This window comes from Miscanthus floridulus, chromosome 3 (assembly GCF_019320115.1).
Source record: "Miscanthus floridulus cultivar M001 chromosome 3, ASM1932011v1, whole genome shotgun sequence".
In the NCBI taxonomy this organism is placed as follows: domain Eukaryota; kingdom Viridiplantae; phylum Streptophyta; class Magnoliopsida; order Poales; family Poaceae; genus Miscanthus; species Miscanthus floridulus.
The window spans coordinates 33,744,273-33,768,956 of NC_089582.1; the positions used below are offsets into that span (position 1 = coordinate 33,744,273).

At 41.5% G+C, this 24,684-nt stretch overlaps 2 protein-coding genes and 1 pseudogene across 2 annotated transcripts; 2 read left to right on the forward strand and 1 right to left on the reverse strand.

The window, feature by feature from the left end:
- The first annotated feature begins 4,102 nt into the window (after positions 1-4,102).
- Positions 4,103-10,553, forward strand: LOC136543489 (S-norcoclaurine synthase 1-like). Its single transcript, XM_066535922.1, has 4 exons — positions 4,103-4,336; positions 6,987-7,156; positions 8,614-8,958; positions 10,313-10,553. Exons 1-4 carry the CDS (start codon positions 4,103-4,105, stop codon positions 10,551-10,553), a joined length of 990 nt encoding a protein of 329 aa, XP_066392019.1.
- A 9,030-nt stretch (positions 10,554-19,583) lies between these two features.
- Positions 19,584-21,077, forward strand: LOC136545412 (UDP-glycosyltransferase 76C2-like; annotated as a pseudogene).
- Positions 21,078-22,189: 1,112 nt separating this feature from the next.
- LOC136545413 (F-box/FBD/LRR-repeat protein At1g16930-like) lies at positions 22,190-23,674 on the reverse strand. Its single transcript, XM_066537432.1, has 2 exons — positions 22,529-23,674; positions 22,190-22,415 (listed from the first exon to the last, which is right to left on the reverse strand). The coding sequence occupies exons 1-2, from the start codon at positions 23,662-23,664 to the stop codon at positions 22,298-22,300; spliced, it is 1,254 nt and encodes a 417-aa protein (XP_066393529.1). The 5' UTR covers positions 23,665-23,674; the 3' UTR covers positions 22,190-22,297.
- Positions 23,675-24,684: the final 1,010 nt, after the last annotated feature.

Here is a 24,684-nt window from a genome sequence, read left to right on the forward strand (position 1 = left end):
GTTCGTTTTGATGAAAAAACAGGCTAAAATATTGTTTCGGCTGATTTATCGTGAGAAAAAAATATTGTTTTAATTAAAAAAATAAACTGAAAAAATAGATTATAAGAGAAACGAACAGGCCAATCATATATGACGTGGTTCGTGGAATATTGAGGGTGTTCGCTTCACCGTTATGACTTTAATCTGAAGCCGATCATATATGACGTGGTTCGTGGAATATTGAGGGTGTTCGCTTCACCGTTATGACTTTAATCTGAAGCGCACACCTCAATTAACTTCTAGGGCCAGTTGGATTCTATCATTTTGGAATTGGAATGTACTTTATAGTCTGCACTGTTTGGCTTGGCATTCCACCGCTTTGCAAAATCTACATATAAACCTATCTTAGATTCATAGGATGAGAGATAGAAAAATAATTATATAAATCTTCATAGTTCATACTATGTTTGTACTCTACAACTTATAACACACTCTTCAACTCGCTCTCCTATGGTAGAAGTACAACACATAAGTATCTCTCTCATATACACAATAATATATAAATATATTTCATATACAACCATATTAGCTTAATTAATTTATATTTAAATTATGATTATAAAATAAATTTAATTCAAGGATCCAAATGGGCAGTGATTTACAGTTAGAAAGATACGACCATTTAATTAACGATTAGAAAGATACGACCATTAGCAACTTTGCATCTAGCTGCCATTATTTTTCCATAAATGGGTGTCAGGACTTGAGAGTGAATTTGACTCTAAAAGTTAAAATTTACAACTTTGGTCTATACAAAATCTATTCACCCTCTGAATGGTTCAAACCCTAGAACTAAAAAGATCACATTAAGTTCAAGTCTTGAGGGCCATCAAGTTAAACATGTCCTTAGTTAAGTCACTCTTAGAAGATCACATTAAGTTCAACTCTAGCAGGGCCCTACTTAAGTCTTCAGAACCAAATTTGAGGGACAAAGCAAAAAAAAAAAAAACAAGCTCCAGCAGAGCCTCTACCAGAGTCTCAAATTTGAGGGGGCCTCGATCCCCCTGCCACCCCTCATTCCTAGGGGCCATGGAGCAAGCCCTCAAATGATGGTTGCGGTCGTTTCCTGTCCCGCCTACTCGCAAAACTGTGCCTGCCCATCCGCCTCCAACACCTGTTCGCCTCCTTCTCCATCCCCGATAAGGCCCTCCCTTGGTGTGGCTCCCCCGGTGAGTCCCACCCCAGGCTCTCTTCCTCGTTGAAGCCATCCTAGGCTCCCTTCCCCACAGCGGCGTCTTCCCTAGTGGATCTCCCTCATATGGCACCCTATTGACGACCTCGCTCACTGGTGAGACGGTCCCTTGAGTGCGACTCCCCTACGCTGCTCCTTAGCGAGGCCTGCCCCTTGGCCGGCGACACCCGTCCCCGGCTCTCCTCCTTCCCTAAACTACTATCTCGGCCCCTTTTCCCCAGCAAGCCCCTCCCATTCCCTACTCTTCTCTCGGACTCCTCTCCCCAACGAGCCCCTCCCATTCCCCCGCGCTCCTTTAGAGGATGGAAAGAATAAAGAATGATGAGCGGGTCTCTTGTGTCAGTTTCTATCAAAAAGATGTGAGGACTGATTTAAGGGCTCCTGCTAGAGCATATGCAAAAAAAATTATGTCCTAAGAAATGAGGGAAGTCCTCGGATCAAAAGTAGCGGCCCTGATTTGAAGGCTCATGCTGTAGTTGCTCTAACATATTAGCAAGATAAGGACAAGTTGCACGCAATTAAGAAGATAAGAACAACCTAAAACAATAGGAGTTTAACACTTTTTCCGTGTTGCAATAAAATGTACAAAAAAAACTTCTCTAGACCCCTTTTGACCGGACTCCTTTAAGCTCCGACAGCGCGCTATAGTACTAAAGAAGACATAAATCGTGGCTTTTGTGAGAAGAGAGAAAAAATGACTCGTATATGCGCGTGTTTAGTTTCCACCCTAAATTTTCAAAAAGTGCTACAGTAGCAATCACATCGAATCTTGCGATACGTGCATGGAGCATTAAATGTACACGAAAAAAAACTGATTGCACAGTTTGGTTGGAAATCGCGAGACGAACGTTTTAAGCCTAATTAGTCCATGATTGAACACTAATTGTCAAATAAAAACGAAAGTGCTACCGTAGCCAAATTCCAACTTTCACCCAAACTAAACACGCGCTATATAAACAATGCTACTATAGTGCTACGGTAGAAGAAGTCGGAGCTCAAAATAAAAAACTGTGCCGAACTATTGGGTGGAGGGATGGGCAGCCGAGGTTCTTGAAAGCTATATCTGGCCCCAATCTTTTGACCAAGCATCGACATAAAAGTTCTTTAGCCCACTTGTTCAGTGTTGCGTCAAAGTCAACACTCTTTTTTTAGGCACAAAACTCAATAATTGAGCCTCGTATGTACACATATATACTCTGTGGTGGCTATGAGGAACGCCATGGATGGATAAGCAAGCTAAGCACCACTAAGAGTATTTACTTGCGAGTTTTGGAGGTTGTGATGGGAGACGGAGGCGGCTCCGAGCAGCAGCGGAAGCAGATGGTCCAGGAAGCCTTCAAGGCTATGGCCTGCGTCGGAGGGTCAAAAACTTGACTGGTCTGACAGGTTTGCCATCATAGCCCAACCGCCTCAGGCCCGTGATATGAAATATTGGCCTACTCAACCTCATACTTTCAGGTCAGCATGTTTAAACTGCAAGAATCTAAGAGAAAATATGTGTACTGACTGCTGAGTTTAGACATTTCTCTTTACATATAGTATGGCGCGTAATTTAACTATTTAAGCCTCATGTGCTCTTTTTGTTGTTGTGGTCAACTGGAGATCCTATGACCCATTAAGCTCCTAATCTTCTGAGTTAAACATAATGGTACTGCTTCTTCCCATACATTTGCATTGGTCTCGAGGGATGGCATCAAAATAAAATGAATATTGGACTAATATCAAACTTATCGGTCAACTTCATTCACTGACCACACAACCATTTAAAAGCTTTTGATTCATGATTTACATTACATCTTTTAAATGGCTGGCATTTTTACATTACAGTGTTATATATTTATTAAAAAAAACCGTAGTAGGGAAGTTAAACAAGTTCATGATTTCTATAAGTAATTCTTCAGGTATTTTTTTTCCTTTCTTAATTCTTCAGGTATTTTAAAACTTACTAAATCAATCATTATGTTAGCTGTATCTATATGCAACCTTTTGAGCTCATATACATATATTCAATGATGCAGTAAAGCTACTACAAAAAAAAATTATGCCTACTTTTATAGACCAGTAATACATCTAATGGTGACCTATAATCTCCGAACCTAACATAACTTTGGATCTCCTAACATGGGGTCTTTGAGCATTACTGAACTCCATGACTAGGGTTTGATCCCGAAGACCTATAATCTCTACGAAAATCAATCATCAAGCCACAAGTATTTACCCCACGTTAGCTTTGTTGAAGGGGATCGCCCTAAGTCTAGCCCTAAACAAACATAATAGAAGTTGTACATCAATATCATTGTTGTCAAATATGCTTAAATACAATGTTGAATAAAGATATAAAGAATTACTAGAGCAAAAAGATCATGGTGAGTTTTCATGACAAAATAGCATATCCTTCTATGGTTAAATACATAGGATCAAACATGCTGAAATAAGGGATGAGTCAAACTACCTACCCTCAGTTTTAGTAAGAGAGACATTCACAACTTAACAATTCCCATGCACTTTAATATGTGTCATTGAATTAAGTAGTAATAATATGCATTTATTCTTTTTTGTGATGCCAGGAAATCTATTAGGGCAGTCCCAATGGAAGAAACTGATGCGGTTTCTATAGCACAAGAAATCATCTATAGAAACTACCTTCCACAGTGGAGGTGTCTTTGTGTAATAATTATTTTCTCTTTCTCTCTCCCAACTCTATCTTCTTCCTCCAATGGGAGTGTGGCACGAGCCCCCTGAAAACTGGTGGTTTCTCCCCAATGGCGATTTCATGGTTTCTTGGTGCATTGGGTCAAGAGAAGACCTGATTTCTTCATGAGAAAACCATTTCTAGGATTTTTGCTCCCTTTCTTCATTAATTACGTTGTCATGTCAATATTTTACCTACGTGGCAAGTCATTTAATGAGGATAGAAACCATCATCAATACACCATTGGGACTGCCCTTAATGACTACTCTTCTGAGTTGATGAAAATAGTTGGTTCTGTTGTTCACTTCATTGCAAAATCATTAAATATTGATCTCAAACTGATGGACAACAAATATGTGTCTCATGTTTTGAGGATGAATTACTACCCTCCATGCATTACCATGGCCGAAAAGGTATTGGGTTTCTCACCACATTCAGATGCATCTTTTCTAACCCTCCTTTTAGAAATTAATTCAGTGGAAGGCCTTCAAATTAAAAGGCACAGTGCATGGACCATAGTGAAACCAAATCCTAAAGCATTGCTGGTGAATGTGGGTGACTTTCTGGAGGTATGAAATCTTTTTAGAAAATTATGTTTGTCAAAGATATTCTAACTAGATGATGTATTCTCTTCTTAAATTACTTATGGAATTATAGGAAAATATTAACCACTATTTGATAAATATATCACAACTTAAATAAAATACTGTTTTGATTAAAAAAATAAACTGAAAAAGATGGATTATCATATATGACGTGGTTCGTGGAATATTGAGGGTGTTCGCTTCACCGTTATGACTTTAATCTGAAGCGCACACCTCAATTAACTTCTAGGGCCAGTTGGATCCTATCATTTTGGAATTGGAATGTACTTTATAGTCTGTACTGTTTGGCTTGGCATTCCACAGCTTTGCAAAATCTATATATAAATCTATCTTAGATTCATAGGATGAGAGATAGAAAAATAATTATATAAATCTTCATAGTTCATACTATGTTTGTACTCTACAACTTATAATACACTCTTCAACTCGCTCTCCTATGGTAGAAGTACAACACATAAGTATCTCTCTCATATACACAATAATATATAAATATATTTCATATACAACCATATTAGCTTAATTAATTTATATTTAAATTATGATTATAAAATAAATTTAATTCAAGGATCCAAATGGGGCAGTGATTTACGGTTAGAAAGATACGACCATTTAATTAACGATTAGAAAGATACGACCATTAGCAACTTTGCATCTAGCTGCCATTATTTTTCCATAAATGGGTGTCAGGACTTGAGAGTGAATTTGACTCTAAAAGTTAAAATTTACAACTTTGGTCTATACAAAATCTATTCACCCTCTGAATGGTTCAAACCCTAGAACTAAAAAGATCACATTAAGTTCAAGTCTTGAGGGCCATCAAGTTAAACATGTCCTTAGTTAAGTCACTCTTAGAAGATCACATTAAGTTCAACTCTAGCAGGGCCCTACTTAAGTCTTCAGAACCAAATTTGAGGGACAAAGCAAAAAAAAAGCTCCAGCAGAACCTCTACCAGAGTCTCAAATTTGAGGGGGCCTCAATCCCCCTGCCACCCCTCATTCCTAGGGGCCATGGAGCAAGCCCTCAAATGATGGTTGCGGTCGTTTCCTGTCTCGCCTACTCGCAAAACTGTGCCTGCCCATCCGCCTCCAACGCCTGTTCGCCTCCTTCTCCATCCCCGATAAGGCCCTCCCTTGGTGTGGCTCCCCCGGTGAGTCCCACCCTAGGCTCTCTTCCTCGTTGAAGCCATCCTAGGCTCCCTTCCCCACAGCGGCGTCTTCCCTAGTGGATCTCCCTCATATGGCACCCTATTGACGACCTCGCTCACTGGTGAGATGGTCCCTTGAGTGCGACTCCCCTACGCTGCTCCTTAGCGAGGCCTGCCCCTTGGCCGGCGACACCCGTCCCCGGCTCTCCTCCTTCCCTAAACTACTATCTCGGCCCCTTTTCCCCAGCAAGCCCCTCCCATTCCCTACTCTTCTCTCGGACTCCTCTCCCCAACGAGCCCCTCCCATTCCCCCGCGCTCCTTTAGAGGATGGAAAGAATAGAGAATGATGAGCGGGTCTCTTGTGTCAGTTTCTATCAAAAAGATGTGAGGACTGATTTAAGGGCTCCTGCTAGAGCATATGCAAAAAAAATTATGTCCTAAGAAATGAGGGAAGTCCTCGGATCAAAAGTAGCGGCCCTGATTTGAAGGCTCATGCTGTAGTTGCTCTAACATATTAGCAAGATAAGGACAAGTTGCACGCAATTAAGAAGATAAGAACAACCTAAAACAATAGGAGTTTAACACTTTTTCCGTGTTGCAATAAAATGTACAAAAAAACTTCTCTAGACCCCTTTTGACCGGACTCCTTTAAGCTCCGACAACGCGCTATAGTACTAAAGAAGACATAAATCGTGGCTTTTGTGAGAAGAGAGAAAAAATGACTCGTATATGCGCGTGTTTAGTTCCCACCCCAAATTTTCAAAAAGTGCTACAGTAGCAATCACATCGAATCTTGCGATACGTGCATGGAGCATTAAATGTAGACGAAAAAAAACTGATTGCACAGTTTGGTTGGAAATCGCGAGACGAACGTTTTAAGCCTAATTAGTCCATGATTGAACACTAATTGTCAAATAAAAACGAAAGTGCTACAGTAGCCAAATTTCAACTTTCACCCAAACTAAACACGCGCTATATAAACAATGCTACTATAGTGCTACGGTAGAAGAAGTCGGAGCTCAAAATAAAAAACTGTGCCGAACTATTGGGTGGAGGGATGGGCAGCCGAGGTTCTTGAAAGCTATATCTGGCCCCAATCTTTTGACCAAGCATCGACATAAAAGTTCTTTAGCCCACTTGTTCAGTGTTGCGTCAAAGTCAACACTCTTTTTTTAGGCACAAAACTCAATAATTGAGCCTCGTATGTACACATATATACTCTGTGGTGGCTATGAGGAACGCCATGGATGGATAAGCAAGCTAAGCACCACTAAGAGTATTTACTTGCGAGTTTTGGAGGTTGTGATGGGAGACGGAGGCGGCTCCGAGCAGCAGCGGAAGCAGATGGTCCAGGAAGCCTTCAAGGCTATGGCCTGCGTCGGAGGGTCAAAAACTTGACTGGTCTGACAGGTTTGCCATCATAGCCCAACCGCCTCAGGCCCGTGATATGAAATATTGGCCTACTCAACCTCATACTTTCAGGTCAGCATGTTTAAACTGCAAGAATCTAAGAGAAAATATGTGTACTGACTGCTGAGTTTAGACATTTCTCTTTACATATAGTATGGCGCGTAATTTAACTATTTAAGCCTCATGTGCTCTTTTTGTTGTTGTGGTCAACTGGAGATCCTATGACCCATTAAGCTCCTAATCTTCTGAGTTAAACATAATGGTACTGCTTCTTCCCATACATTTGCATTGGTCTCGAGGGATGGCATCAAAATAAAATGAATATTGGACTAATATCAAACTTATCGGTCAACTTCATTCACTGACCACACAACCATTTAAAAGCTTTTGATTCATGATTTACATTACATCTTTTAAATGGCTGGCATTTTTACATTACAGTGTTATATATTTATTAAAAAAACCGTAGTAGGGAAGTTAAACAAGTTCATGATTTCTATAAGTAATTCTTCAGGTATTTTTTTTCCTTTCGTAATTCTTCAGGTATTTTAAAACTTACTAAATCAATCATTATGTTAGCTGTATCTATATGCAACCTTTTGAGCTCATATACATATATTCAATGATGCAGTAAAGCTACTACAAAAAAAAAATTATGCCTACTTTTATAGACCAGTAATACATCTAATGGTGACCTATAATCTCTGAACCTAACATAACTTTGGATCTCCTAACATGGGGTCTTTGAGCATTACTGAACTCCATGACTAGGGTTTGATCCCGAAGACCTATAATCTCTACGAAAATCAATCATCAAGCCACAAGTATTTACCCCACGTTAGCTTTGTTGAAGGGGATCGCCCTAAGTCTAGCCCTAAACAAACATAATAGAAGTTGTACATCAATATCATTGTTGTCAAATATGCTTAAATACAATGTTGAATAAAGATATAAAGAATTACTAGAGCAAAAAGATCATGGTGAGTTTTCATGACAAAATAGCATATCCTTCTATGGTTAAATACATAGGATCAAACATGCTGAAATAAGGGATGAGTCAAACTACCTACCCTCAGTTTTAGTAAGAGAGACATTCACAACTTAACAATTCCCATGCACTTTAATGTGTGTCATTGAATTAAGTAGTAATAATATGCATTTATTCTTTTTTGTGATGCCAGGAAATCTATTAGGGCAGTCCCAATGGAAGAAACTGATGCGGTTTCCATAGCACAAGAAATCATCTATAGAAACTACCTTCCACAGTGGAGGTGTCTTTGTGTAATAATTATTTTCTCTTTCTCTCTCCCAACTCTATCTTCTTTCTCCAATGGGAGTGTGGCACGAGCCCCCTGAAAACTGGTGGTTTCTCCCCAATGGCGATTTCATGGTTTCTTGGTGCATTGGGTCAAGAGAAGACCTGATTTCTTCATGAGAAAACCATTTCTAGGATTTTTGCTCCCTTTCTTCATTAATTACGTTGTCATGTCAACATTTTGCCTACGTGGCAAGTCATTTAATGAGGATAGAAACCATCATCAATACACCATTGGGACTGCCCTTAATGACTACTCTTCTGAGTTGATGAAAATAGTTGGTTCTGTTGTTCACTTCATTGCAAAATCATTAAATATTGATCTCAAACTGATGGACAACAAATATGTGTCTCATGTTTTGAGGATGAATTACTACCCTCCATGCATTACCATGGCCGAAAAGGTATTGGGTTTCTCACCACATTCAGATGCATCTTTTCTAACCCTCCTTTTAGAAATTAATTCAGTGGAAGGCCTTCAAATTAAAAGGCACAGTGCATGGACCATAGTGAAACCAAATCCTAAAGCATTGCTGGTGAATGTGGGTGACTTTCTGGAGGTATGAAATCTTTTTAGAAAATTATGTTTGTCAAAGATATTCTAACTAGATGATGTATTCTCTTCTTAAATTACTTATGGAATTATAGGAAAATATTAACCACTATTTGATAAATATATCACAACTTAAATAAAATAATCTTATATGTACTCTTTTTTAGACATTAATGCACGTTTACTTTAAATATACAGGGTAATGCATCTTGCAAAAACATTGTTTATGTGTGCTTGCATTTAAGTTGTGCCTACCAGTTACATGAACGGGTCATGTTCATAATTTTTTTTCTAGTAATGTTTTGTCTACAACCTTGTGTTGAACTTCAAACAATGCTTCCATCACTAAAAGATCACCCTAGTGTGAAGGCGTGGGAATGGATTAAAATCCATGCCCATATCAAAGGGATACATGGCATATCCATATATGAGGAAGAGACAAATCTAGTCAAGTGAAATTAAAGCTACAGAATGTCCAATCCAATCTAGTCACCACAAGTTTGAAGTCCATCCAAATTATACAATTAGCCAACAGCTTTGGGTGTGTTTGGTTGCTTTCATATGGCTGCATCATATATCTCGGTTGAGTGGAAACACGCTGAGTGGATGTAGTGACCTAAAAAGAAGAGTGTTTAGTTGGCTGCATGGGCGTAAGTGTGCAGTGAGGTAGAAGGATAGCAGGATAAGGATGCCAATCACTCTGTTGCCGGTGACCATCTAGGGGCGCGTTTAGTTCCGGCCGGATTCGGCGTTTACACAGTGTTTGATGTGACGGTAAACACTGTAGCAATTCCGTTTGTATTTGTGAATTATTGTCCAAACATTGACTAATTAGGCTCAAAAGATTCGTCTCGCAAAGTTCAACCAAACTGTACAATTAGTTTTTGATTTTATCTACATTTAGTACTCCATACATGTACCGCAAGTTTAATGTGACGGAGAATCTTCTTTTTGCATAGTGCCAAAATTGGGAGTTTGGGGAACTAAACAAGGGCTAGAGCGAGACGTTGACGGATGTAGTGTACCATTGAACTCCATTTATTACTCATCTTGCCAATTCCCGATTCTACTCCCACCACACAAATGGGAGATTTCTAAACCTCTATCTTTAGACTCCTATTCCCTTCTCCAATTTTCTCCAACCATTAGACAACAAAATCTAATCCCAGGTCTAGACAATAGTAGAAAAAGTTTTTTCATGTTAACATTTGGAAAGGGGGTTTGTTCTCTATGCCCTTATTATATTTTACAATATAGTGCACTATATTTATTTAGATATATGATTACTTTTTTAATAATAAATGATGGACCAACTTGCTATCCCATTTGTCTTATTTTTGTTTATTGGATGATGTTTGTGGATTATGTCAAATGGAAACTACAAGAGTGTTGAACACAGGGTTACAATAAATGCCAATCAAGAACGGTTAACCATATCGGCATTTCATATTCCATCACTTGATGGAGTAGTTGCACCTGTGGCAAGCATTGCAGAAGAGAGGATCCTATACAAGACAATGGGAGTAGAAGAGTATTTAAAAATCTTTATGTCAAACAAACTGGAAGGGAAGAGAGCATTGGATCATGCAAAGTTATCATAAAAGAATGAAGATTTCTCCTAGGTGGGTCAAAGTGGTTGTAAGGGACTTGTACAAAGATATGCAACTCTTCTGCATGTTAAAAAAATATGTTTATCTCTATATATTTTCGTCATTCTATAAAAGGTCGTCCGGCATGCCACATTGTTCATGTTCGGCATTAATGGTTCATGTTTATCAAGACTTTCATATTGTTGTTGCCAGTGGCGTAGCTTGGCCATGAAAAGAGTAGGGGCCAATATGTATGAAGTTCAAAGAGAGGGGGCAGATTAGTGTTTCATCACCACTTAAAATGGTCAAACTAAGACTTTCATTAAGGATGTTTCTAGCTTAGGGGGCATGGCCCACTATGGCCCTCACTAAGCTCTGCCACTAGTTGTTGCACTAAGACAGAAACATCAATCCCCTACACCTTTCATCACTATGGTACACTTAGAAGTGATAGTGGTAAGGTAACACATCACCACTGTAATCCATCTAAGAAGAACCAAATAATGGTATTAAATGTTACCAATATCATTTCATATAACTTCGATGATGCCTTAGAAAAAAAAATGATACTATTTAGGTATCATGTCAATAAAGTGAGTTCGATCGTGATGTCTTGTTTGATAGCAAACTTCCTATACATTACACCAAGCCAATAACTAAAATAAACAATATGTATCGCGTTAGGCCCTGTTTAAAAATCATTGATTGGTTGATGACATTTTCTCCATGACTCCTAGACTCAAGATGTATCGTGTTAGGCCCTGTTTATTTTAGCTTGTGTATTACATATTGCTAAAATCTATGAGATTAGGGAAAGTATATTGTTTGATTGTTGCAATCTGAAACTTTTTTTCAGCCTGCAAGCTGAAATAAATTATAGGGCCTTATACTCCAATAAATAAAACGACGTTGATTACACATAATTTCACTAGTGTCGCACCACTTATATTGTCGCCTAGCCATCCCAGCTCGCATGGCTTGCCTTCCATTTTTCTTAATCTCACAATATATACACACAATAGTACATCATTCATTTAAGCTGAGTCAATCTCTAGTCAATTTCTAGAGATTAATCTTTACATAACATTTATCATGTGATTTAGAATTTATTGAACTTAATTGAAATAAGGTTGGAACAAGACTAGTTAAATCCAACAAATTTAGATGGGTCGAGTTAACTGCACAACAAAATGTAATCCACGATCCTTTCCGAAGATCCATCAACCGTTGCCCATTATACCTGTTGTATCTGTTAAAGTGTGAATGTAAATGAACAAGATTTGAGAGAACTATCTCTTTCATTGATCTCTGAAATATATTTATACAAGTGAAGGGGTGTCACGAAGGGACACGGCTGTTCTCCAAAGGACATGCCCTTTGGAGTAAAACTAACTATCTAATCCTATCCACTAATCTTGTAATTGATGGATGAGATCACTTCGTGAATAGGTGTCTGTTTGTGGTGTCGTTGATGAGATCACCGAAGGGGTGTCTGTTGAGAGACACCGTTTCGTAACACTCCCCCTTGATCGAATCTTCCTTGAGATCAATGTAGCTGTAAGCTAAAATTCCTCGAAAAACCCTATGGGAAAAATCTGAGGAATATATGATATGCCATAAAAACTCCTTTAAACCTTATTGGAAAATAAGGAGAAAATAGCATATTTATTTGTGATTTAAGTAAACCACTATGTCATTGGTATCCCATTAAAAACCCCAATGGGGAAAAATATTGGAGATACGACATAAAGATAACTCCTCCAAAAACCTTTTTAGGAAAAATATGAGGAGCAATATAAAGTGATATGTCGCTAAAACTCCTGTAAAAACCCAGTGGGAAAATTAGGAGAAAATATGACGACATATTATTGGTATTGCCTCTTGGATAACTCACATGAAAAACCTTCTCAGGGAAAAACCATGAATGAGTTGTGAGGGCAATATGTGTCTTTGATATTTCCCACAAAAACCCCGGTGGGGAAAATAGAAAATATGACACATGCTTATATTAATATTACCTCATTAAAAACTTTGACAAGAAACCTTGTAAGTAAAACTTGTGAAAGAAAAGAGTATAATATGATGCTGGTATAGGTCAACATTTAGGAGATGTCTCCCCCTGATTCTGGCAAATCTCAAAGTCGCCACATACCAATTCCATGTACCAATTTTTGAAACATAGAAGTTGGTAAGGACTTAGTAAATAGGTCAGCGAGATTATCACATGACTTGATTTGCAAGATGTTTATTTCCCCGTTTTCTTGTAATTCATGGGGATAAACCAGTTTAGGAACAATATACTTAGTGATATTGCTCTTTATGTAACCTGTTTGCATCTATGTAACACAAGCGGAATTATCTTCATAGATAATTGTAAGTGATTCAATTGAACCAATACCACATGACTATTATATGTGGTTAATCATTCTGCGAAGCCATACACATTCTCGTGATGCCTCGTATAGAGCAATAATTTCAGAATGATTAGTAGAGGTCGCCGTCAAAGTCTGTTTAGAAGACTTCATGAAATAGCTGTACCTCCATGTAAGAATACAAATCCAGTTTGGGATGGGGACCAGATAAATAACCAGCATCCGTGTATCCAATCATATTGGGATCATGATTACTCTTAAAGAATAAACCAAGATCCTTTGTGCCACTAAGATATCTGAGGATATGCTTCGCTCCCGTCCAATGACGATGAGTTGGATTGGCACTATGTTTAACTAGTATGTTCACTGCAAATGCAATATCAGGCCTGGTGCAATTTGCAAGATACATAAGTGCTCCAATGACACTAAGATATGGAACCTTGGTCCCAATATCTTTTCTCCAATATCTCGTGGTCTAAATGGATCTTTCTCTATTTCTAAAGAACGAACAACCATCGAGATTTTGTTATGATATGATTTGTCTATATTGAATTTCTTCAATATTTTCTGGATATAGGCTGATTGATGCACTAAAATCCCTAAAGGACGGTGCTCAAGTTGTAAGCCTAGGCAATATTTGGTCTTACCCAAATCCTCCATCTCGAATCCACATGATGGAAATTGTATCTCAAATGATTGCATAATTATTTCTGTATCATAATGATATCAAAATAACCAATATACGCAATCATGCTTAACTATACACAATGTATGTTGCGATTTGTATTTGGATTCAGAATATGAAGTCCATTGGGACTTATACGTCCGAATCTATCAAATTCATTTGATCTGCCAATTATTGAATTTGGAAAACTTTATTTTCACACATACCATGGGGTATGCTCTGCTGGGTCTCTGCGTGAAACCATATGCTACAAGCTCTCATTGTTCACCACCTTGCTTCTGAAAAGAAACTCTATGAGGAAAGATATTACTGTGGTAATACTTCTCATCATTGAATAAGAGCAATCTCCTCAATTGCCACCTTTTAGTTTGACCAAATTTGAGTGTGAAGACACTCTGCCTAGGATTTTTGGTTTGGATCCAGTAAGGTAAAAAGGCAATCTTTGAGGAGTATATGTCGCGACAATTTGTAGTCTTTAAATGATTGATTCAGTTCTTGAAATCAATATAGCATGTGAAAATGTTAACCCTTTTGGACTCTGAGTCATTTCCCATATGGAGTCAGGGTGTTCCAATGTCCCAGGATCAGAATTTGGGTGCACCGTTGATCCGGGTGGATTTTGATCCAGGTTTTGGATGCTCATCCATTTTGGGTGTCTACCAACTTGAGGTTGGCTTGGATTTACTGATTTGGAGGATATTGTCCTCGGTATCCTCGGACGTTTACTTGGAGCATTATCCTTAGGAGCGGCCGTACTTCTCCCCCTCTTCGTTGGAAGTGGGAGTTGAATGGTTTTAATTGGTACCTCCATTCTTTCGGGCGCATTATAAGTAGGATAAGAGGATTTTGTGACACCCTTATTATCAGTAAATGTTTCTGGCAGATTCTTTGCAATATGATGCAAATATAAGACATTCTAAACAATTAGGTTTAGAATTTTTGGTACGTGAATGTGAGGATTGCTCTTTTGATTCCTGGCATTCTTAATGTGGTATAAATCTCCCCCTAATGCCTGGAATTATCCTCAAATGTGATCAACATACGGGCAATTTATAAATCCCATGTAGAGTTACCTCTTGGGATCCATAATGCCCATTGGTATGTTGGGGTGGTGTTATGGGTATGTGAAAACATACTCGATGCGCAGATGGGAAATGTTTGGCTATGGCCAAAGTTTCACGTACATACTGCAACGGAGGGAGTTGTATAAGTGCAGCTTGATGAATTTGAATTAACGATGCGGTGTGTAAGGCCGCATGAAAACAACTTAGTTCTGGTAAATTACAATTCTATTTTAATATGTCATGCAATTTGATTCTCAATAAGAGACTCAATAAAACCATTATTGGTATGGACATAAGGTACTTGATATATAGTACCCAAAAACCAAACTGTTCCATATAAAATGGATTTGATCCCGCGTCCAGGATAATTTGCTCTAAATTGAAGATTTTGAGCAATGTGTTTGGTATAGTGATGGTTCTCATGACTAAGAGACACACCTGGGACTATATTATGGATGCATAAATGTGCATTACATAGTATCTTTATGGTCCATAAAATGGTAAATAGAGTCACATGTATGTTCTTGAATTTCTTCAAGAAATGTAGTGGCTCATATTTATGCTATGACCAATAGAATTGATAATAATTCTCAAATTATCTCTATAATTGAATAACCAAGGCAAATGTGCCAAGTCTTATTGACATCAAGAGAGAGAATTATTTGTACGCAACATTGGATACAGGTTATGTATGTGTAGTCAAATCCAACTGAGGATGTTCTGTTTAAGTATTGCCATATCCGTTGGTAAGAGAAAAATACTCCTCTTAGTTGTCATCTTGGGGTTTCCATATGAAAACCACATTGACGGATATCTCTATAATTTTAATTGGGTACATTATGGAATCAGAATACAAGAATGGATTCATGATTATTATTTGAGTACCAATAGGGAGTATGATAGTAGCACGACCAAAGCCCACTATCATGACATCACGTCAAGCGATTAACAAAATATTTTCTTGTCTCTATGTAAGAGTTTAGGAATATTTTGCTTCCCTATATATAGAGTTTGTGGTGCAACTATCCACTAGGCAAAATTCCTCTTTGCATTTGGATTTACTCCCGTATAGGTCTATATATAGCATGAAGAATATAATGACATTCTTTGCAGATATATAGATTTCATACAAGTTAATTAATGGAATATCAAATGTGATGGCACATTATTGTAATATTCAATTGAAATTGATGACAACATTTTATATTACAACATCAAAATGGGACGTAGAAACTAGGTATGTTTGTAAATGGGAGACAAATTTTGATCCCCAAAATGGATCAAGCGAAGTAAATTCGATGATCGTGCTCTCCATGCTCATAAGACCCACTTATTAATTAAGTGTTTGGTTGCTACTTGGTTTCTTCATGAAACTTGTTGTGAACAACTGACCTTCCTGGTGGTATCAGGTTGAAGATAGAAGCGTGCTTCATATCTTTATTGTTGAGCCGGATATTTATGTCCAATGGATTTATAATACCGATCAATTATATGTTTTAAGTCATGACATTTCCAAGTTGTGTAGCTATAACATACACAATTGGGACAAAATATGGTTCTGTCATATTTGGGAAATGCCTTACCCTAAGGAATGCACGGGGCTGCTACTTCTTTTTGCGTTAAGTCTTACCATTAAAGTTCTATGGATGTCATTGCTACATGGCATCGAACTTGTAATGATTCTGGAAATTCAATGTACTTCAGATGATAGAGCATCACTATAATGCTAATGATGATTCCTCGATAAGAGTTTATCATACACTTAGACCTGAAGTAATATAGGAATTAATCTAGAATACATTTGGTAAGTAGTGTGCTTTCGCAAAAACGCAATGTTGGGGGATATTTTGGAACAACATAATTATATTCTCAAGTGGACTTAAGATCCTAGAGATAAAGTTGTGGCCAATCATAGTTGGTATTGGGCAGAATGACTGCCTTGTGTTGTTCGTATCAATCATTGAAAAATAGCCATATAGTGCTTCGATTTGCATCCATCGAGATACACATATGTGTGTTCTGGATGTGTATGGTGCTTTATTTAAAATAAAACTCCATACTTAATTGATCATAAATGGTGATGCTCTCTTATAAGGAGCATCAAATATTGCCATGAATCCATAGAACATCAAGTTTAACATTACGTCCATTGACCATGTTAGATAATGGTGACCATCAAGAGCAAGAGATCAAACTCTTTGCTGGCTACTCTTCTAACAAGGTTTAAACCATAGATTTTCTGAATTTACGCTAAGGGTAAATTCAAAATTGCTATGGTGATGTTGTATTAATTAATGCAAAATAAATAGGAGACAAGATATATCTCACTAATAGTGTAAACCTCATTTATGCTAACACATTAGAGGTAGCCATCATAAAGATGTAGACCTCTAATAATATGGACATAGTCTGTTGGACAGTAGATGCCAAGTGGTGTATGCAATTTGTATAAATACATTTTAAGGTAATCATCAAAAGATTGATGTAGACCTTAGTTAATCCGCAAACGAATTGGGTACGCACGTTGAGGATAGTCACTAAGTTGTGGACTTAGTGTAGATCCCACAGTAGCAACTATGGTGCTACCTTGTGTATGGCCAATAGGAATGCTGATTAATGGTAGTCATCTTGTGAAAAGATGTAGACCGTATGTTCCAATTTGTGATGTTAGGTACGCACATTGAGGATAGTCACTAAGAATTTAGTGTAAATCCCACAGTAGCAACTATGACGCTACCTTGTGTATGGCCAACATACAATGTGGAATATTTGTGTTGTACAAATAATGAGATAATACACTTCATTGATTTTGCATTAAAAATGTAAGCGCTATAAGCTTTAAATAAAGCATAAATAGGCTTAACATAAAATGAAAATTGCAAATAACAAAGTAGTTACAATGCAAAGGTTGTGATAATTATATTACATGTTTATTGGGTTTGCCATTTTGGACAAACACTTTGAACAATGTAATGATTATACTACATGTTTATTAGGTTTGCCAATTTGGACAAACACTTTGAACATGCAATTTTAATAGCATATGTTTATTGGGTTTGCTAATTTGGACAAACGCTTTGAACAGTACTAAAAAAAATTCCAGAAAACATAAGATCTGGAAAGCGAATTTACAGTGGTAAATTCATCTGCAGCAGTACATGTCATGATGCAATTCTTGATGACACATGGGTCTCAAAAATACTTATTTACTGAGGTAAATATTGTGCATCATATTGCATTTTAAACCTAGGATCTAAAATTAATATTTACATGAGGTAAATATAGTATGCTACAGACATGTTAAAACCTGAGGGCTTAATCATGAATCTGGATTACTATAATAATTCATGAAGATCATTATGTAATTCATAAGTAATAAGGGGGATTTTTATGCAAAAACCGCATAATCTTATCCCTTCCACACCGACGGTTTCCGTCGCTTGGACGCACGGCTTCTTCGTGGGAGTCCATCCGCCGCCGAACTGGCCTCTTGCCGCCGGCGCCGCCTTTCCACTTCACTGCACTGCCGTCCCCGTCGACCTTCAAGCCGAGGAAGACTCCTCCTCATCGGAGGAGATGAAGCGGCCGCCGCTGGCACGACGTGGGCGCACCAGGCGTTGGAGCCGGTCAGCGCCGTCGCCATGTGGGGGGGTCGACCGCGGGCGCAGGAACTGGCCGCTGCGCGAGGGCCTGGCCGCCGAGCGCAAGGCTGCAGCCACGGGATCGCCTCCGCGGGCACGGGGCGGGGCGCGCTGCCGCGGGCTCGGGGCCGCCGATTGGAGCAACCGCCGGCCGACCGTGTGGTTCCGTCGCAGTCCCTGCGTGCGGACGCGCAGGAGCCGGGAGCCTTCGCCGGTCGAGCGCGTCGCCGCCGCATATGGGCGGTCGGGAACTAGATCCATCCGGTACCATGGACGTCTCACGGCGAGCGCCGCGTGGGAGCAGGGACGTTGAAGGGCGTGAGGCCGCAGGCGTGGGGCCTCTGACTGGGCCGGCCGTCGGGGTAGCCAGCCGCGGGCCGCAGGTGCGAGGCCGCCGCCACTGCAGGCGTGGACGGCATCGGCCGCGCGCTCAGGGGCACGTGCGTGCCCAGCCAGAGCCGCTCGCCGCGGGCGTGAGGCCGCATCCGGCCTCTAGTGCTCGGCATCGGTGATTAATGAAAGAAAATCATGATGTCTTACGTGCAAGATGCTAGTAACGATGCCGGCTGTCTTGCAGTGATTGTGGACAGCGCCAGCGAGGCCGGATGCATGGCGTTCAACAGCAACAGCGCCGATTCTCCTGGGCGAGTCCTCCAGCGAACAGAACTGCTTGTCCGGCCTTCTTCTCAGGGAAGAACAACGTGGCTGATAACGTGTTAAAGTGTGAATGTAAATGAACAAGATTTGAGAGAACTATCTCTTTCATTGATCTCTGAAATATATTTATACAAGTGAAGGGGTGTCACGAAGGGACACGGCTGTTCTCCAAAGGACATGCCCTTTGGAGTAAAACTAACTATCTAATCCTATCCACTAATCTTGTAATTGATGGATGAGATCACTTCGTGAATAGGTGTATGTTTGTGGTGTCGTTGATGAGATCACCGAAGGGGTGTCTGTTGAGAGACACCGTTTCGTAACAGTATCGTATCATTGTCACCTTGTGGCTGCTGGATTTATTTTTGTACCTGTAGTATCATATCATTGTCACCTTGTGGCTGCCGTGACCTGTGATAGCACGCTCATCATCCCCTTGGCATTACGAAGTTTCCTACAAGCTCCTAGGATTAATAAAAAGATGGTGAAGTAGCTGACAAAGTAAATCATAGATCTTGCTTGCCACTGTTTATTTACTCCATATAGACACTTGAAGCTCCGAAGGAGAACCTAGATATCCTGGCATCCGGCATCCTAGCATGGAACGTCGTCCAGCGGCGAGAATGGCCGGAGGAGGCGGTCCAGCAGCTCCAGCCCGCGGCACCCGCATCGTGCTGTTCCCGCTGCCGTTCCAGGGCCACATCAGCCCGATGCTACCAGCGCGCTCCACGCGCGGGGGCTCGCCATCACCGTCCTCCACACGGCGTTCAACGCGCCGGACCCCGCGCGCCACCCGGCGTTCGCCTTCGTCGCGCGGACGCCATCCCGGAGGCCGTGGCCGCGACCAACAACGGCCTCGCCGAGCTCCTCGCCCTGAACGCCGCCATGGAGGCGTCGGGGCACATCCGGGACGCGGACGAGGAGGAGCCCCGGCTGGCGTGCCTGATCTTCGACTCCACCCTCACCGCCGTGCACAAGGCCCCGGCTGGCCTTGGGCTGCCCACGATCGTGCTGCACACCAGCAGCGCGGCCTGCTTCCGTATGGCCAGGTCCTACGACATGCTCCTCGACAAGGGCTATCTGACATCGACAGGTTCGGCAGTTTGGCACCAATAATACTGCCTCTGTTTCTAAAAATATTTGGTGATGTTTTATGAACGAATTTCCCATGAATAAAGCAGCTATGACGCATTACATTTTGTTTTTCGTTTCAGAGTCCAACCTACACATGCAGATAAAGGAGCTGCCACCACTGCAAGTGAGGGATCTGTTTGACCCAAGCAAGCTCCCCAACCAAGAAATCGGGCAGAAGATCTTGAATCTTGCTACCGAGACCACAGCAAACTCCTCTGGTGCAATATATATTCAACACATTTGAAGCACTTGAACCCCATGAGCTTGAGATGATCCGGGACGAACTTGTCCATAATAGTATTCCACCCTTTACTGTTGGTCCACTTCACAAACTCATGAGCTCAAACGGCGATGGCGCCGAGACTAGTCTACTCAACCAGGACCGTGGTTGCATCGAGTGGCTGGACATGCAGGCCCCTGGTTCCGTGCTATATGTGAGCTTTGGTAGTGCTGTTCATGTGACCCGAGACGAGTTTTTGGAGATGGCATGGGGCTTGGCGAACAGCGGCAAGCCGTTTCTTTGGGTTGTTCGGCGTGGCCTCGTGCTTGGGGTGGAGAAACAGGAGCTCCCGGATGGGTTCATCTCGGCGGTTGAGGGTAGAGGAAAGGTGATCGAGTGGGCGCCGCAACAGGAGGTGCTAGCTCACCTTGCAATGGGGGGCTTCTGGACTCATAACGGATGGAACTCCACGTTGGAGAGTATCTATGAGGGGGTGCCTATGTTGTCGAGGCCTATCTTTGGAGATCAATTGCCAACCGGAAGGTACGTGCATGATAAATGGAAGATTGGGATTTTGTTGGAGGGTGTGCTCGAGCGAGGGGAGGTTGAGAAGGCCATCAAAAGGCTGCTAGAAGAAGACAAGGGAGTTGAGATCAGGGGAAGAGCAAAGGTATTGAAGGAGAAGGTGCGAATGTGCCTTGAGAGCAGTGGGTCTTCTCAACAGGCCGTTGATAAACTGGTGGATCACATACTTTCCCTTTGAGTTTTTCTTTATAGAATTGTTATCTGTCTACGGTTTCAGCTGAATAAATTAACTACTGGTGTTTTGTCTATTGTTTGTTTTCATTTTGTACAGTAAATATGCACAAAATGAACATCAGCAAACTGTCCAAGCAGTACAGAACTTCCATGAAACAAATAGATTCGGTCAACAACAAAGACCAGTTAGTCAGATGACATGATCATGAATAATTTCTTAGAGAGGATGGTGCTTTTTTGTGTGGAAAATTGTATGATTTTTCTTCTCATGATAAGCAATTTGTCCTTGAAAGCAACCATAGCTAGATGTTTAGTGTTCATAAAGATGGAGAATCCATTCCACATCCGGCAAATGATGCCTATTGATATTATATAAGCTGACAGCTGACAAATAATATATGACGTTTTTCACATTTTCTATGTCTGCGAGATGCAATTTTTGACAATGATTTTTCTGTCAACATATTGTTATAGTAATGTCTAATAAATGTTCTTCATGACGAATCGCACATATCATTTTTGTCTCCAAATAAACTAAAATCCTGAGAGCTATGAGTGGAGAAATTCTTAAAAGTTTGATTGGATTTTTGTCAAAGTATCATATATTGGTCAAAAGTATCTCCAAATAAACTATATCAAGCGACTTAGTAACTAAAGTCTATCACAACTGATACAGATAATAAAATCTATACATGAGTATTGTGATAGAATATAAGCAAGCGATAGAAAACAAAGACTAAAAAAAGACTTATATTGGTTTTAAATTTATATGTACATTTCTAATACCTATATCATTTAAAATTTCTGGGCTAGTCACGCTAGTTCCAACAAATGCTAATCAACCAATGTTATGCGCACAATTCATATGAGCCAAAATAAATTAATCTTAACAAAAACCTGATGAACAGATGTTAAGCATACATTTCACAGACAAACACTAGGACTGCATATATATATCTGTTAGATGATTAGGTTGAAAACAGAGGACGTGTCCACAGCGTGTGTTTTAGCAAGGTTTAATCAGTGCAAGGCAAGAAACGAGACCAACAGAATTAACAAAGTCTTTGACAAGGCTGAATTCAGCAGTTCCAACTTTTTCAAGACACCAGACAAAGGGTAACATTCATTCATCACAAATGAACGCAAATGTTGATCCAACAAACTGATAGTAATACGATGGTAGCACTAGGGATGTATGGTCGAAACTTGACTCCATTCTGAGAATCACATACCATGCGACATGACGAGGCCTTTGAGGTCACAGGTGAGCTGCTTCTCATTCTCGTGCTTGGGTTCGTCGTCGTCATCGCTGTCAGACCAGTCTCCCAGCGTCAAATAAGGCCTGCGTCAATGGGACAGCCAGCACAAATGAGGGATCCAATATAATTCAAATGCAACGGGAGAAAAACAAAAGGAGAATGGAAATCGATGGACTGCATATGGGCTGTGCCTGACTTTGCAACGTCGTCGAGGTTTTCCGGTGGGATGTTGGGGAGTAGCCCCTGCAGCATTCGCATCATCTGCTCCCTGTAATACATCATGCCGCGTGAGTAGATCGACTTCAACGTGATTCCCCCGAACTTGACGCTGCCCGGCCTGCCGACGTCAATGACCATGCGCTCAGAGTACTGGTTGCGCCAGCCCAAGAGGCGCAGCCTCGGCGCCCGCAGCGTGAATGACTTGTAGTCCGTGGTGCCTCCAGCCGCACAGTCAATTTCGAACTGTATCAGCTCCGGGGCGTCGATGGTGATGACTCCGTACGGCGCCTCGGTGTCTCGACGGTGCGGTGCGACGTCGACAGAGTCCATGTCAAGGAACCTGAGCCGCGGCAGGCGGATGTCGACGCGGGCTTGTCTGATCTCGCAGCAGAACAGGTCCAGCTCGTCGAGAAGCGGACACCAAGCGCCCGGCGCGAACGGGGCTTCCACGGTGACGCTGTTGAGGTCCAGGGAGACCAGGGATGGGAGGCGCGGCCACTCGCTGAGCACCGCGTAGTCGAGGCGGAGCTTCCGCAGGGCGGCGGCGCCTGGCCCGGCGATGGCGGGCGCGAGGTGGCTCCTCGTGATGACTTCCAGCTCGCGCGCCGCGGGGGGCAGGTCGAGCGACCACGCGCTCCGCGCGTCGGCATCGCTGGCGGCGAAGGGTGACAGGAATCGGATCACGCGCGCGTCGGCGAGCGCGACGATGCGGGCGGTGTGGCGCCTCATGCGGCGGTCGTCGATGTCAGAGACGAGCCTGAGAGTGTCAACCTTGGACGAGGACGCCTCGAGCGCGCGGCGGCCGAGCGCGACGCGGACGGCCAGGATCGAGTCCTCGTCCAGAAGGCCGCGGACGGACTGCGCCTCGTCGAAGTAGATGTCCCGGAAGGAGAGGAACGCGTGGAGGTAGATCTTGACGACGGGCGTGTGGAGGTGGATGTGGCGCCACGCCCGGGACAGCACCGTCAGCTGCACGGTCTCGTCGAACGAGAGCAGGGAGGCGATCTGCGCGCGGAGCTCGAGCGGCAGCGCCGTGATGCGGTCGCCGCCGCTGGAGCTAGAGCCAGCGGCAGTCCTAGCCTCCTTGCGCTTGCTCCCACTGCGCCGATCCATCTTCTTCTCACTCGCCGCCTGGGCTGCCTCTCTTCTCCCTTTCGTCTCCGAATCGATGGAGATCGGGATCAGGAATGAGGGTAGTTTCAGAATTTAGTTTTGGAGGGAAAGAGCGAGCCCCTTGCAACCGTTCCCGCCAATTCCAAAGTGGGCTGCGTGACAAAGCCCACGACGCGTGCAAATGGGCAATGGGGACGGTTCTTTTGAGTCAAAACTTTTTTTTAAGATAGACCACCACACTAAAGAGTATAAAGTCCCCTAAAAAACCCAAAGAGCATAAAGAAGGAAATATACATTGGTAGGTTAAGATGGTGATCATAAGCCTAGATCATAAAATATTCTTTTTTTTCAAATGTAGTCTATTTTAGTTTTGATGTTATGCTTTAATTTTTTTAAGACGTTATGCTATAAAAATTACGTCCAACATATATAACCCTAATGTGGCTCTATTTTGATATCATAGTAATTATGGGAATGATATCCAAGTACTCCCTCCGTCCTAACTTATCTGTCGTTTTCGGTGTCCGTGCCACGACTTTTAGCCTGTTCGCTTGTTGGTTTCAGCCAGCCCAAACCAGTCAGTCAACAGTGTTTTCCTCTCACAACAAACCAGCACCAGCCAGTCCAAACCAGCTCAGAAACCAACCAGCGAACAGGCCGTTTGACTCAATTTGTACAAAATATGTGCAACATTTGTGTCTCCAAATAAATTTGTTAAAAAACTAGATTCAAAGATCTTTCCAATGATGCTAATTATGTATCATAAATAATAATATTTTTTAATATATATTTTTGTTAAAATTATTTCTCAGAAAGCGAGAACGACAGGGACGGACGGAGGATATAGCCATATAGGAGATTCTTAGGGGCCGTTTGATGTAGCTTATTGGACAGATTCATGAGCTGTTTTCCAGCTCTCTCAGCCAAACGGGTCCGAGCGAAAGCGCTTCACGCGTGAAGCTCCGAAAAAACCGGTGAGACAAGCAGGCAGCGCGTGGTGAAACCGAAAAATAGCAGCTT

Bases quoted from the DNA above. Each gene is read 5' to 3' on its own strand.
- LOC136543489 (XM_066535922.1), top strand. From the start codon at position 4,103: ATGTCAATATTTTACCTACGTGGCAAGTCATTTAATGAGGATAGAAAC. The intron at 4,337-6,986 runs GTATTGGGTTTC...TTGTGATGGGAG, and splicing joins GCATTACCATGGCCGAAAAG to ACGGAGGCGGCTCCGAGCAG. The intron at 7,157-8,613 runs GTCAGCATGTTT...TAATGAGGATAG, and splicing joins ACTCAACCTCATACTTTCAG to AAACCATCATCAATACACCA.
- LOC136545413 (XM_066537432.1), bottom strand. From the start codon at position 23,664: ATGGATCGGCGCAGTGGGAGCAAGCGCAAGGAGGCTAGGACTGCCGCT. The intron at 22,416-22,528 runs GTCAGGCACAGC...CCATTGACGCAG, and splicing joins AACCTCGACGACGTTGCAAA to GCCTTATTTGACGCTGGGAG.